At 51.0% G+C, this 14,919-nt stretch overlaps 1 protein-coding gene across 1 annotated transcript in view; it reads right to left on the bottom strand.

Annotated features, from left to right (window-relative positions):
* The window catches only part of LHFPL7 (LHFPL tetraspan subfamily member 7), a 63,482-nt gene extending 55,096 nt beyond the window's left edge, over positions 1-8,386 (bottom strand). Inside the window, exon 1 of the mRNA XM_069874301.1 lies at positions 8,117-8,386. Within this exon, the coding sequence (XP_069730402.1) occupies positions 8,117-8,377 (261 nt within the window). The 5' untranslated portion in view covers positions 8,378-8,386. The remainder of the gene's footprint in view (positions 1-8,116) is intronic.
* Positions 8,387-14,919: the final 6,533 nt, after the last annotated feature.

The following is a 14,919-nucleotide window of genomic DNA, read 5'->3' as shown; positions in this document are numbered from 1 at the left end:
CGCAGGATGTGAACTTCTTTTCCTACTGTGTTGGCATCGCCTGCCGAAATACTGGATAAGTTCTTGTAAAACAGAAATTTTGCTTTTGTTTTAACCTTTCCAGAGCCTTGCCTGGGAATTAAACCCAAGTGCTCCTGCCCTGTACTGGAATCGCACCTGCGGATCAAACAGCTGCTTCTGAAGAAAAGTAATGAGCCTTAAGTTTGAAGAAGTCCATGGGGCAAAGGTACCAAACAGTAAGAGCTAAAACCCCTCTCAACTGTGCAACACTTCTCTCTCTCCTCCCTGTTTGTGACTGTTGTATCTTAAGCAGAAAAGAGAGGATGCAGGAAACAGGATGCAAAGTCTGAAACCCAAAAATAAACGGGAAGGGGAAACAAGACGATGCATCAAGGCCATCTGTGAGAGCCCAGCTCAGGCAGGGGCAGGAAAAAGCCCATTTATCACAGCAGAGAGCACAGATCCCAGTGTAAAACCAGCCAGGGAGAAGCAGGACCTCGTTACCCGGTGGGTTGCATCTCCCCAGGCACCAAAGACCCACGTCCACACCAGGGGAGACCTCCCTGGAGAACCCAGGAGCCGTCCTGCCTCCACCGCCCTGGGAAGAGGCATAAAACTGTCAGATGTTCTGCTCCCACCCCCAGGGAGATTAATTGTTTATCCCTAAACAAATTAATAGTCTCCTGGTGGGACTGTAAATAAGCCTTTATGTAGCATAATAAATTCCGATTAACAACAATCCCCTACCCATTATTTTAATATTTTACAGGTCTGACACACACCACGGCTGTGCCATTCACTGAGCGATAAATCTGCTGAAGAGAACTGTTTCATTCACCAAAAAAAAAAAAAAAATTCAAAATGTCACACAATTACCATCCTGGGAAGAGTCAATTAATATCCCTAATGAAAATTTTAAGGAAACAGTTAACCCATCTATGATCTTTACAGTTTAAAGTGAAAACAGCTAACAGAGAGAAAACTGTCCAGCACAATGAGTTAGTGCTGAGAAATGGTACCCACTGTTTGGCTTGGCAGAGAGAGACCAGCTCAGCAAAGCTCCTGCCATTGTGTCCTGTGGTCTGGGTCACACCATGATGCACTTTAGTTTATTAATGCAAATTATTATTTGGAACCTGACCACTCTGAGAGCTGCCACCCTGGATGGGCCCCGTGGTACCTGGAGCCATAGGCTGAAGGTTACAGACCGCTTGGGTGTTTCAGCCCTGCTCAAATGCTTAAGCATCTCTGCAAATGAGAGAAGAAAGTAAGTACCTTAAATAATTAGGAAAGAAAGCTGTAGGCTAAATGAGAGAAAATAAGAGTGAAGGTTATAGTGCATCTGTCTTTCTGGGGCTGTTTGTGAGACGGAAAAGGTGTGAGAAACCCTGAATGAGCTGGGGAAAAACTGGCTGTAAAATCAACTGTAAGAGAAGACGGGGGGGAAATTACTCAAACCATTTTCTTTTTTAACATACTGTCCTTTCCCATCTGAGCTCCGTGTCATTAAATATTCACCTAGGGAATATGGTTTGGGGTTAAACTAGGAGGTGCTGTACCTGGAGAGGCAGAAACCAAACGGACACCAGGCCTTTTAGCCTCGTTAAAAAAATAAATCAGTGTTAGATAGAGGTGCTGAGTAAGGACTTGGGGTTTGGGATTTGCATCACTGCTGGTAAGCACCTGGGAGGCCACAGCAGGGCCTGATGCCGGGAAGGGGATGCAGATGTTGGCAGCTGGTTCTAGCTCAGCTGCGTGGCTTGAGATGCACTTGGCCAGGCTCCTGGTGGAGGAGGAGTGATCGCTCCTGCCTGTGGGAAGGTAAATAAAGGGGGCTGGAAAGGATCAGCGTGAATGCTCAGACTGGTATCTGTCTGCAGGGCAACAGCAACGCTGCTTTCCCTCCACCCCAGCGCCTGATGGGTCTCTGTGTGCTCCTGCATCCCACGAGTCACTGCCACCAGCACCACGCGGCCACCACGTCTTTTGCTTCAATCAAACCTTCCCGTGAGTTTTGCACTGGACCCTAAACCCTCTGCTTTCATTCACTCCACGCTGGTGCCCTGCACCCTAAGCAGCAATCCCTTCTCTTTGAGCTAAGGTGCAAGAGATCTTGGTAAAAGCCAGGAACACCAACCTGGGCACAACAGAAGGCGCCTGCCTGTGCAGGAGGTGCTGCGTGCGCAGGGGTGGGTGGATCAAGCCTCGCAGCTTGTTCATATTTCCCCCACACAAGTCACAGAAACAAACATCCGCCATCTGGTCAGCATTAAAGCGACAGCCAGGAAGAGGATCCCACATGTCCTAGTCTTCTCCTCCCTGGCAATTACCTTCCTCTTCGCACCATCTGAGAGCTTTCTCCTTCCTATCTGATCTTTCCTCTCCATCCTGCTCCCATGCAGATGCCATCCCCTGCCCAGCAGCACTGAGAAATTCCCGGTGTCTTCTGATGGGAAGAGAGGGAGCGCGTCCAACCTCCCCAAACCAACCTGGCAGTAACGCAGAGTCCCAGGTGTGATGCTGCCAGGGAGGTGACTGATATCTCAGAGTCCCCAGAGCCCAGATGGTTTGGGCTGAGGCACAGGGATGCAGAAGAGGCAATGAGGCTCCAGTCCTTATTTCTTTCCCTTCAAATGAAGGATTTGGTTGATGGGCACCTGCCCCTGCTGAAGCACGCACAGAGGGTGCTTCTCCCCAGCCCCAGAATTAGCAGCTCACACAAAATTCAGCAACCCACCACCACCACCAAAACCAGCCAGTCCTGGCCTTCCAGGTAACTTCCCTATTTTCAAGCTAATCAGGGTATTCAACGCAATTGTTTGATGCCCAAACTGATTCAAGGAAAAAAAAAACACGTTGGTTTTTTTTAATCAGGGAGAAAATAAGAAACAGATAATGTCTGATGAATTACAGCTGTCTTTCTTCCAGTGTCTTTGCATCTGGGGACACTGGAGAGCAGTTCCTAATGGCACTGCTTTATCTAAGAGAATGATGGATAGTGGTGAAAGATTAAAAAAAAAGAGAAAAAGTAAGACATTAGCACATCAATGGTGGGCCTGTGACCTTCATGAAGGGATGTGAACCAACTTAATGAAATTTTAATTAGGCAGCAAGCAATGCACTGGCTGTCGCTGGGTACCAGATCAGACCTCCTTACCCGAACTCTCTCATTATCCTTCCTTGGGATAAGCCCTTTCCTGGCGCTGATGGCAAAGCTGGACTCATCCTCCTGGGCTAAGGAACACCCTGCAAGCCACAAAGCTCTCCCATCTGGCTGCTTCTTACAAAGCTAGTGGAGAGTAGCCAGAAGGCAGTGGGACTTGCAGCCTTAAAAGGATGGAGGGAACATCCCACCATCAAAACGTCCCTGCCGTGTCCCCACCATTCTGAGCCAGACTCTCCTTTGGGCTGTACAAAGGGGCAATTCAATGTTCAGGCCAAAATATCCCTGATGGATGCAGGCGATGCCCTTCCCAAGGCACAGGGTTCAGGACCCGAGCTAATGCCTACCCCTCTGTGCCTTTGTTTAAGCAAAGCAGCTTCCATCTCTTGTTGAGAACGGAGATGATGGAAATAATCCTGAGAACAGCTTGTCTGTATTTTCAATCAACTTGACCTTCTGTGCCGCACCCATAAGCTGGTCCTGCCTCGGTTTAGGGGTGAGTGGTTCACTGGTCAGTGAGTCCTGGTTCTGGTTTGCTACTCGGGCATTGAAGTACGGAGCCAGAGCCCAGGAATTACAGGTTACCCCACACTGGGTATTTTCTGTGCTATTAATGTAGGTCAAAATCCTCTGGGTGGTTAATGAAAGGAGATAAAGCCTACCACAAAGTGATTTGCATAAAGAGGAAGATGGTGATTTCAAGAATTGCTGATCCCTTGCTCCTTTGGCCAAGGGTGTGTAAGCGCAATTAAAAATCAAACTGACTGGTAGGCAGAGTAATCCGGGAAGGATCTGCTCTCTTGGGAAGTTCTTAAGATGAGGAGCTAAATAATCCCAAATCAACGTGGCTCTCAGAGGTCACGTTGCAAGGCAGGGACTCCCAAAACGCTGAGCTCTCCCTTTTGCCAGAGCATGTGCTAGAAAAAGAGTGATGGATTTTCCAGAACCTTCCCCACCTCGTCTACGTGAGCACCCCACGTGCTTTTCTACCGGGAACAGGGCTGCGTAGCTCCGCAAACCTGACCTCTATGGCCAACCCTAAAATTACATCAGGAACCCAGTGCTGAACCTTTCAGTATTTTTCTAATAGAAGGGTAAGCAGCTTTTACAGCTGAATCTTTTCAAGGTCTGCTAGGGGCAAAAGCCCAGGAAAGACCCATTTGGGGAACTCACAAGGCCATACAAAGCCTTCCCCCTGTCCTGAGCGGGTTATTTTGTGCTCTGGTCCAGCAGGGCATCACTGGCTTCATAAGCAAATGATCCATGTGGCTCTAACTTGAATACCGTGAGCTGATCAGCGTCTTTGTTATTTTAGATTACGTGCTTGGCAAAGCCTGAAAATAACTGGAGACTATCTGGAAAAATAAAAATAGAAATTTGAAATGAAGCGGCAGTAGCTTCCAAAGTGCAGCATTGAGACAGGAACCCATGAGCCAAAATGCTCCTGCTGAAAAACAAAATAAATTAGCTCAGGATAAAGCACTATTTTGCAGACACGCACACAGGGATCTGGCCTCAAAAAACCCCAAAAGCAATGAGATGCAATGAGGCAGCTCAGAGCTCAAAAGCTCACCTGTTTTTTCCAGCTCTACCAGTTGGCTTCCCAAGAGCATTCTCCTCTCCCCAGGGCACCTGCACCCTTCAGGATGCCCAGCCCTGAGAAATCCAAGTCCTCCCACAACAGATCCTCCTTTCCAGTAATTGCCCTTCATATATTGGCTGTGGTCCCTGGACAACATCACCATCCTCTCTTCTCACCAGGCTCTAGCCAGACCTTCTCCAGTTTCCAGCAGCTTCTGCACAAGACAGACTGGCCACAACATCTTCAGGTGTCAGGGATATTTTATTATATTCCACCCCATCAAACCACCATCGTGATGCTGAGCACTTGACAGGGTTAAATTAAAGGTACCCATGATATTAGAGAGCTGCAAAGTAATTATGAAAGGAAGCAGAAAAAAGCCAGCAACTCTGAGCAGACATGAAGGTCCTCTTAAGAGAAGAAAGGCATGTTAATTAACCTCTAGACATGATTCAAAGCATCATTTGTAGCATGATTAACATAATCCCCCAAGTGCAAACACACAACTGGCATTAATGATCATTTGCGGGGCTGAACGCTCCTCTACCCCTTCATCACATCGGCACATTTGAACAGGGAAACACTGGAAAGGCAGCAACCATGCACATTTTGGGAAACAAAAAGGACAACGTTCCCTAGGGACGGACTTCTAGGTGCAGGCTGCTCCCATCCCCTGTGTGCTGCAGGTAGGCATCCTCCCCAGATACATTCTCAGCATCCCCCCAGATATGCCACCAGCTTCACACTAGAAGAGCTCCTGAGCCCCACATCGACATTAGCTCCCACAGCTTCACACCCTTCTCGTCAGCCTCCACCACTTCAGCAGAAAGCTAGTGGCTGTTTTCAAAAGCTCCTAGATCCCTGTCTACATTAGGCTCTTGGTTGTCATTTAAAGAAGATGCCCATGAGATTGCTTGAAAGATTGGAAATAAATGTCACAAGTTTTGAAAGCAAAGTGAAAAAAGACCTGCTGTTTCCCCATCTCTCCAAAACGGAGAATCTCCTGCTTGAACTTGTGGATGGGGCTCACAGCGCTCAGCTCCCTCTGTCCTGAGCACCGAGGCGTGCAGGTTCAGAGGCTGCTCATGCATGAAAGCCAAAGCTGTTGCCTGCCTTAGCAGAGCTGTCAGGGATATTTTATTGTATTCCTCCCCATCAAATAACCATCACAACAGGTATTCTCAGCCTCGCTGTGGTGGAACGCTGGGAGGGGATCACTTTCCCCTGAAAGAGATGGCACTGTTTGTTGTTCATCCATTATTTGAGTGGTATTAATAAAGGATGTGTCACCAAAATCCCCTGTAAACCCTGCTCGGTACCATGATTTTATCCTTCGTTACCACAGCCCAAGCTCAGGAGCTGAGAGACTTTGTGTTATGTTACATTCCGGATCGGAAGTGGTTTCTGAGGCTATTGGTGGCCGAGTCTGTGTAGCTGAAGCTTGTTCCAACGAGTCACTGCTGAGCTTCATTCTTATCTTTGAAGCTTGTTATTACTTGGAAGTGTTTATCTGAATTATGTTTGTAAAAGCAGCTGAACAAAGGCCAGCTTAGGGAAACAACAGCATTTTTTGCACATTTTTATATAAATAGGAAGGATTTTTTGCAGCTGGTTCTTTTCTTTGTAATTCACAATATTTGTTTTTAATGGCAATTTTAAGGATCACGATGGATTCAAGCAATCAAACACAGACCTGGCATCCTGGAAAAGATAAGAGCGCAGCTTCACTACAGGCTGAGAATTCAACTAGTGACACCCGGGCACAGCCACGACCACTCAGGGACTGAGCCCTCGTGTTGGGATTTCTGCAAGAGTGACCTGGAGCAAGTCAAAGCTCATGTGTTTCACGCAGCGGTAGTGAAATCCCACTCCCACCCTCAGGGTAAGAAGCTAAGAATAAAAGGAATGGAGGGGACAGGAGAAAGAAAGGGCAGGGGCAAGCGGGTGGTGGGCTGTCAGGGCTTTGTGTGAGCCCTGCGCACACCCAGCAGGGACAGGCGGCTCTTTGTCACGCCAGGACACCACAGCAAACCCAGGCCCCGCAGGGCAAGCAGAGAGGCCTTGGCCTCCTTCCTCCCCAAGCCTGACAAGGTCATCACCCTGGGCTGGATGGGCAGGGGAACAGCCACTGTCCCTGCGTCCAGGCTCGATTTCTGGATCTGCGTGTCCCAGGGACAGCAGCTGCAGCCACCTCTGCTCCTTGGAGTGAACTCAGCTGGCAAGCAATGCTCAGTGCCCCGCTGGGGAGCATCAAACCTCTCCCATTTCTCCCTGAACTCCCTCCTGCACACCCAGGCAGGAGATCGCCCCGCCGGATCGGAGGGATTTGAGGTCTTGGCACTGCCAGGAGCCCCAGCAGGGAAGGTGCCCAGGTCAGACTCCACGCTCAGGCTGCACTGACCACCACAAAGGCACCCGGGAGGTTTCCGTGCAGTGTTCCAAACAGATGTGGCCCCACAGGGACCACAAGGACACCCAGGGGGTGCAGAGGTGATGCTCAGGAGTAGGCAGGGAGGATGAAAGGGATGCTTGAAATGAGTACGGAGGCATGCAGAGGCTGCTCAGTGGCAGCACGGGGCATGCAGGGGGTGCCAGGGGTGCTCGGGGCAGGACAGAGATGCTGGGGTAGGTCTGGGAGACGGGATGAGGGGTTGCTGGGGAACCTGGGTGGGAACGGGACGAGCTGAGGTGATGACAGGAGGACAGGGAGATACCGATGGCCTGGGGCAGGTCTGTAACCATGTGGGAGGGACGATGCGGGGTGCCAGGGAGCACAGGGCACATCTCGGGGTGCTGAGGGGACACTGGCAAGCCCAGGGAAGGGCAGGAGGGACACCAGGGAGGTGATGGTGAGATGCTGGGGAGCCCAGGACAGATGGGAGGATGCTGGGGAGGTGACAGGTAGACATCAGGGAGCCCAGGGAAGAGCAGGAGGCATGCCAGGGAGCTTGGGGCATGTCGAGGGGGTGCCAGGGAGGTGATGGAGGGACTCTGGGGAGAGCAGGACAGACGGGGGGGGTGCCAGGTAGGTGATGGAGGGACTCTGGGGAGACCAGGACATACGGGGGGATGCCAGGTAGGTGATGGGGGGACGCTGGGGAGAGCAGGACAGATGGGGGGGTGCCAGGTAGGTGATGGGGAGATGCTGGGGAGACCAGGACAGATAGGGGGATGCCGGGTAGGTGCTGGGGGGATGCTGGGGAGCCCGGGGAAGGGCGCAAGGCATGGCAGGGAGATGCCGGGGGGATGCCGGGGGGATGCCGGGGGGATGCTGGGGGGATGCTGGGGCCAGCCAGGTGCAAAGCTGAGGAGCTGATGGGGATGTCGGGGAGCCCGGGGCGGGCAGGGGCCGCGTCGGGGGAGGCGCTCACCTGCCAGGAGCCGGAGGGGATGTCTCCGAAGCCGCCGGGTCCCGCGGAGCCTCGGCAGCCTCGGGGCGGCTCGGAGCAGCTCCAGAACAAGCCGAAGCCGGCGGGGGCGCGGCCGGGAGGCAGCAGCCAGGCCGGGGAGAGGAAAGCGGCGGAGCAGGCGGCCAGGAGGGCGGCGGAGAGCAGAGCCCAGAAGCAGCCGACCCCGCTGCACATGATGCGCCGGCGGGGCAGGGACCGCGCCGCCCCGGGCCCCGGCACCATCGGCTGAGCCCCGGGGTGCCTCCCACGGGCGGGATCGCGGCTTTCAAGCCGGTTTTCCCCCTAAGGATGAAAAGAGGGGCCGCGTTCCTGCCGCTCTCGGGAACGTCGCCCCCCTCCCCGCTGCCCGCGGGCGGCGACGCGGCGGCTCCAGCCTCCCCGGCGAGGGACACGCGGGGGGTTTGTCACCATGGGAGGGTTGAGACCCCACGCGTGGCCGCAGCCCGGCTCTGCTCGGCTGCCCCGAGGATGCGGTGTCAGCCCGGAGCCCCGCAGCTCCCTCCCGGCTCGTCCCGGCGCTCGGGGCTGGCGCTCCAGGTATCCAAGCCGCGCCTCCCACTTGCGGGTGGATTTTTTGCTCGCAGTCGCTCTGAAACTTCACGGATCGGCCGCCTTTTATCCCTGCTGAACCTCCTTTGTCGCTCAGCAGCGGGAATTCATCTCTTGCGCTCTTTCCTCGCAGGTCTCACCGGGTTCTCCCCATCCCCAGGCGCTCGGCTGTCCCCCCGAGCGGTGCCCGCGTCCCCCAGCCGAAAGAGCCAAATCCTTTCAGAAATACGGTGAAAAACACATTTATATCTCTCTGAAGTCCTCGGCTGCGTCTCGGGCGCTTCCTGCCGTTACCGGTGAGACGGAGGTAAGGTCACTTGGGCAGCTCAGTTCCAAAAAAAAAGAGCTTTCCCGTCAAATCTGGGGCGCGCTGGTTGGTGTTTCCATCGCAGCCCTTGGAGACGGAGAGCTGGGAGCGAGCCGCGCAGAGCCGGGGGCTTGGCACCCTCTCCTGGTGTGCGGAGACACTGCTGCGGGGTGCGGGGCTCCCCGGGAGCCTGCGATGCTCCAACCCTTTGCATTCCCAGCCCCGAATCCACGGACGTGAAGTCCGAGATAAAATATCAGGAGGCAGCTGGATGCGGAGCTGCCTGGGAGGCAAGGGATGAGCAAATCTCTCTTCACAGCAAAGATCACGGACAGAAAGTCCAGGATAAAATATCATTTGAGCTTCATGGAGGGCTCTGTTTTCCCTGCATTTAAAAATGTGGTGCGTGCTTCTCGTCCTGTAATTTCCATGAAAGTTCTAGAGGGACAAAATGACACTCAGACTTGTTTTTCGCAGTATCCCTGGGCTGCAGAAATATCTGCCACTCATTTGTTGCGTCTCTTAACACTCTTTGAGTCCCCTTCCCTGGAGGGGTTTAAAAGACAGGTGGATGAGGTGCTGAAGGACATGGTTTAGTGATTGATGGGAATGTTGGACTCGATGATCCAGTGGGTCCTTTCTAACCTAGTGATTCTGTGATTTAGAAAACCAAAAGGGGAAAAAAAAGGCTTAAAAGGAAAAATGGAGATAGTGGTTATAAACTAGATGTAATTTATTTAACTTGGTTTTATTCAAGTATTTAGAATCGCAGAATCATTTAGGTTGGAAAGGACTTTAAGATCAAGTAATGACACCATAAATGGCCAAGAATTTGAGGAAAACACTGTGAATTGGAGAAAGGCCATTTGAGGTGAGTCCCGCACAATGCTGGCAATACACAGGGATGGACAAGGTAGGGATGATCCGTTTGGTTTTCAGTAAACCAGACTAATTCCGTTGGCACGACAGCTCTGCAGAGAAAGGTGTGAGGAGCAGCCTGCAGCAGGGTCAGGGCTGGGGCAAAGCCACAGAAGCTGCATTTCCCATGTCCATGGTTCTGCTCAGAGCTCCTTGCCCGAAGCCCAGGTGCCCAGAGATGTCCAGCAGCAGGTCACTGCTGCAGCTCTTTCTGCTGGGCTGAGGCTGCCCCTTCTCATTTTGTTCTGTTTTACACCTCAAGGTTCTGGTTTTGACCCACACACTCACCCACTGAGATTCAGACAGAAACCGCTCAACCCCTTACTTGTGCCCAACTGCCAGGCATGGAGAAACAAACCTTCCCCATTGAGCACGTGCTCAGTGGAAGGAGACAAGGAGGGACTGCAAAATTTTAAGAAAACCAGTTAATTTTTGCCAGGCCGGGACGTGGGATAATTCCCTTCTTTGATATCCTCAGCGCAGTTGCAAAGCCAGTACCAACCCTCCCATTCCCATCAAGGCTAATGGTCTGAGGTCAGCCACATCCAAATTTGCGATGAATTTTATGTGTGCATGCAGCCACTTGTTTTCTCATTCAAAAAAAAACAGATTAAAATACAACTCTGAGATTGAAGCTGCTGTGATTGCAGCTTTGGAGCACGCCTACTGTAATGGTCTGCTCAATTTTACAGCTTCCCTTGCATCTTTCCCACTTTCCCCATCACTAATTCTTGCATTCTTAGTGATTATTATTTGTATTGCTTATTTTGCAAAGTCGTCTAAGATGTCTAATTATGTGTTTGAAATAATATTCTATGATTTTTTTAGCGATGCTCAATGTTCAGAATATATTTTTTAAAGTTGTAGTGTGTTTCTATACAAAGGCATCTTTGATTCCTTATATACACTGGACGTGATCGATTCCAGAGTAGTATCTAGGCTGTTAAAAACCATAGACACACAATTTTTATTACTTGTATACCCAAAGCAGTGAGAAGTCTATGCATGAGACAGAATCCCATGTATTTACATGTAAATAAATGAATAGACTGTCCCAAAGATGTGAGGAATGGCAATGGCCTGTAACATGATTTGTTACATTCGTGTTTTCCTGAATGCTGTAATTGAGCAGAGCAAGTCCCTGTGATTAATTATCAAAGACACCGAGCTATCAACAAAGTCTTGTTCCACTTTATTAACTCTGTCTAAACGAGCATTCCATTTAGAACTTTTCAAGTATTCAAATGTGTTTGTTTTTCTAGCTTTGGAGAGGGAAAAATCACCAGGCAGTGAGGCTTTCTTTTTTTTTTTCTTTGACTATTTTAATTTAGGGAGGTGTTCCTCAGGTTCTCTGATGTTGGCCAACTTATGTCCTGAAGTCATATTTCAACTGACTGCTCAGTTAATTAAACTGTCACATTCTGTTAAAAACTCCAGAACCTGATGTTATTCCTGCTTCCAGTTCAGATCTCCACAGCTTCCCAAAACAGGGAGAAAATTTCAGTCCAGGAAATGTAATTCATGCCAAACATATTTGTAGCTTGAGGTTTCATCAATTATCTAGACTCTGATGCACAGATAATTGGAATTGTCCCAAAGACTTTGACAGGTTGGACGAGGGGGTTGAAAAACGAGCTGCTGCTTGAAAACTAATTGCAACGTAAAAGGTTTTCCCCACCGAGCGCGATGGGGGACGCCTCCAATTCTCCCACCCCAAACTCACGTTGCCAGCTGGCGGGGTTTTTGACAGCTTTCGCCTTTCTGATGGCAGCAGTTGTCACTTTGCAGCTGGTGGTGGCGTCTCGGGAGACCACCTGTCCCACCGTGAAAGGCTCGGCTCTGATTGAAAGAGATACGCAGAGCTAAAGAAACTGGTTAGGAAGCGCTCCTGCTTCTACCACCGCTCAGGCAGAGGAGCTTCAGCTTCGGGATCTATGGGCTTAGTGGCAGGCCAAGGATCAGCTTGTAAGGCCAGAAAGAGAGTCCAGAATACAGACTTTCATGGGTATTTTGCCACCAACTGCGACTTAGACCGCCTGGCAGAGCAGGGATCTGTAATACATTGATCCTTGCTTCAGTCCAAACACATCAACTGACATTTACAGCTTGATCAGCAAAACCAGAGCCTTTAACCACGTGCAACTGCATGGGGATAAAGAGAAATCTGTGTGCAGCACACCGGAGGATCAGACTCTCTTTACACTGCATGCTTGTAGGGGGCTGGGTGCAGATCTTAATTTATTGGTCCCTAACTGAGTCATTCTTTCAAATTTGCTCACCTTTTGAATATTTTAGTCTCTCACCAGCCTCTTAGGTCATGCGCCAACTAAATAATTCAGTTCATTATGCAAAAAGCACATAGAACATGTTCATTATTCTCAAACCGGCCTCAGGGCACATGTACAAAAATGTATCAAAGAGCATCAGTTAACAAAAATAATATCAAAAGAGAAAATGCCGTTGCCATAGGGCGTTGATCAGCTGCAACACCCTGCCCAAGAGATGGCTTCATCTCAGCCCTGAAGAGATCCCAATATACCTTTTACGCAATTTACAATTTATGAGTCTTAATTACTGAGTGTAAAGAGCTTTGAATCATTCCGATGAAAGATGTTGCAGAAATTACGTAATTGTTATTAAGTACATAATTTTCGCATGGCTGAAGCACTGACGGCAGGACAGTTACATCGCAGAGGGATGACACGGCATCGATCCATCGTGGCACAGGGACGTAAGAGGAAGAGCCGCACCTGCCTCCTGCGGTCCCTGCGCTGCCTGCGGGCTTTGTTTTGGGATCCTTGTGGTGCCTTACCCTCTGGCCCCTGTGGGAAAAGGTCCTGGGGATCAAGCCTGGAAATGTCGAGGCATAAAGAGCTTGAAAAGGAACTGGGCTGAGTTCTGTGTTTGGAAAGTTAATTCCTGTCTGGTATGGAGAGTGGAGATGATTTGTGTTTCTCCCATGTTTACCACCAGTGGACCCCATTGCTCTCGGCTGGTTCTCTAGCATCCACAGCAATTTCAAAGGCATATAGAATCATAGAATTATTTGGGTTGGAAGGAACCTTAAAATCCACCCAGTTCTAACCCCCTGCCATGGGCAGAGACAGCTTCCAATTGATCAGGATGCTCCAAGCCCCATCCAACCCGGCCTTGAACCCCTCCAGGGATGGGGCAGCCACCACTGCTCTGGGCAACCTGGGCCAGGGTCTCATCATCTGCGTAGGAGAACATTCCTGCCTAAGATCTCACCTCAATCTCCCCTCTTTCAGTTTAAAACCGCTCCCCGTCATCCTGTCCCTGCCCTCCCTGATCAAGAGCCCCTCCCCAGCTTTCCTGCATAAGGTTGTGTGGTTTGTTAAGCGGATCAGGTGTGGCTGTGATTTTAGGAGAGCTGCTTTCTGGTGTCATGCCTCAGTTTTCCCATGCATAAACCAAAATTTATAATAACAGTCTTTATGAAGTGTTTGAAAAGCATCCATATCATATGCTGCTCTTCAGAGATCAATGTAAGCCATGTGTTACAACTACAAACGCGGAGAAAAGAGGAGATTTGCCTCGAGAGAATAATTAAGAGGATTTTTGTAGTAGGATTCGGGACACAGACAGAACTGACTTAGACACCCAGCTTTCCAGCGCCCGTGCAGCGTCCCCACATCCTGGCCAGCGCTATGCCGCTCGGCAGGCTTTTCTTGTAATGCTGCACCAATAACCAGGTGGTTTGCGATGGAACGACAGAGCTGCAGGAAGCCGGAGCAGCTCCCATCAGAGGACAGGCTGAGAGTTGGGGTTGTGCAGCCTGGAGAAGAGAAGGCTCCGAGGAGACCTTACAGCGACTTTTCAAGTACCTGAAGGGGCTACAAGAAAGCTGGGGAGGGACTGATTACAAAGGCTTGGAGTGATAGGATGAGGGGCAATGGGTATAAACTGGAGAGAGAGATTTAGACTGGACATAAGGAGGAATTTCTTCACGATGCGGGTGGTGAGGCCCTGGAACAGGTTGCCCAGAGAAGTCTTGGCTGCCCCATCCCTGGAGGGGTTCAAGGCCAGGCTGGATGGGGCTTGGAGCCCCTGATCCAGCGGGACGTGTCCCTGCCCATGGCAGAGGGTGGAACTGGATGAGCTTTAAGGTTCCTTCCAACCCAAACTATTCCATGATTCTATGATCTCTGGTAGCACATGAACACCCCCAGCGGGACCACCATGTACCCCAGGGAGGGCGTTTTGCCTCGCTGGGATGGGGACACTCGACCCTGTGCTGGTGCTCAGACAGACGTGGGGTCTCTCGGGCTGTTGCATCCCCTCTGCCCTCGCCCCGTGGCCAATGTCAGACTGTCCCTCTGATGTCACGTTTTCTCCCAGCGGTGTTTCCAGACGCTGTTCACGCTTCGGAGATGGTGGCGGCTTGTGCTCAGTGTGACCCGAGCTGAGCAGATCCCCCTCCTGCAGCCCCCTCTGCAGCCTCTCCCTGCCTCAAATGCACGGTCAGGCAGAGCTGGCTCCAAAGCTCCAAATGAACAAGAGATTTGACTGTTGTGACCTTCATAATAACGTCAAAATTAGAACAGATGTAAGATTTCTGAGGAAATTTATCCACATGCATCCAAGTGGGAAATCTCTTCTGTCCCAGCTCTTGTCTGGCTGCACACGATCGATGGAGATCGCTCTTCGTGTCACCCAGCCCTGATGAAGGGTGTTTGCTTCCTAAAACTCCAAAATGAGCCTCAGAGAGGTTATTTGCTGGCATTTTTGGTATCACTCAAGGCCACCCCTGCCCTCATCCAAGATGGCCGCCCGGGCTTCACTCCGTCCGCGCCCCAAGCCCCTGACAAAGATGGCCTCGCCCCTGCCGCGGATCCCCATGAGCTTCTTGCCCTCATCCAAGATGGCCGCCCGGAGCGGCGGATCGGCCTGCCCTCCCGACGCCGGGGCCGCCATGTTGAGTGAGGGGCGGGGGGGCCGCATCCCGTCGTGACCCGCGGGCCGCCCGGAA

The sequence above is a fragment of the Phaenicophaeus curvirostris genome, chromosome 21 (genome assembly GCF_032191515.1).
Source record: "Phaenicophaeus curvirostris isolate KB17595 chromosome 21, BPBGC_Pcur_1.0, whole genome shotgun sequence".
NCBI classification, from domain to species: Eukaryota; Metazoa; Chordata; class Aves; order Cuculiformes; family Cuculidae; genus Phaenicophaeus; species Phaenicophaeus curvirostris.
Note: the sequence above shows the minus strand (reverse complement) of the source record. Positions and strands in the feature narration are given on the sequence as shown.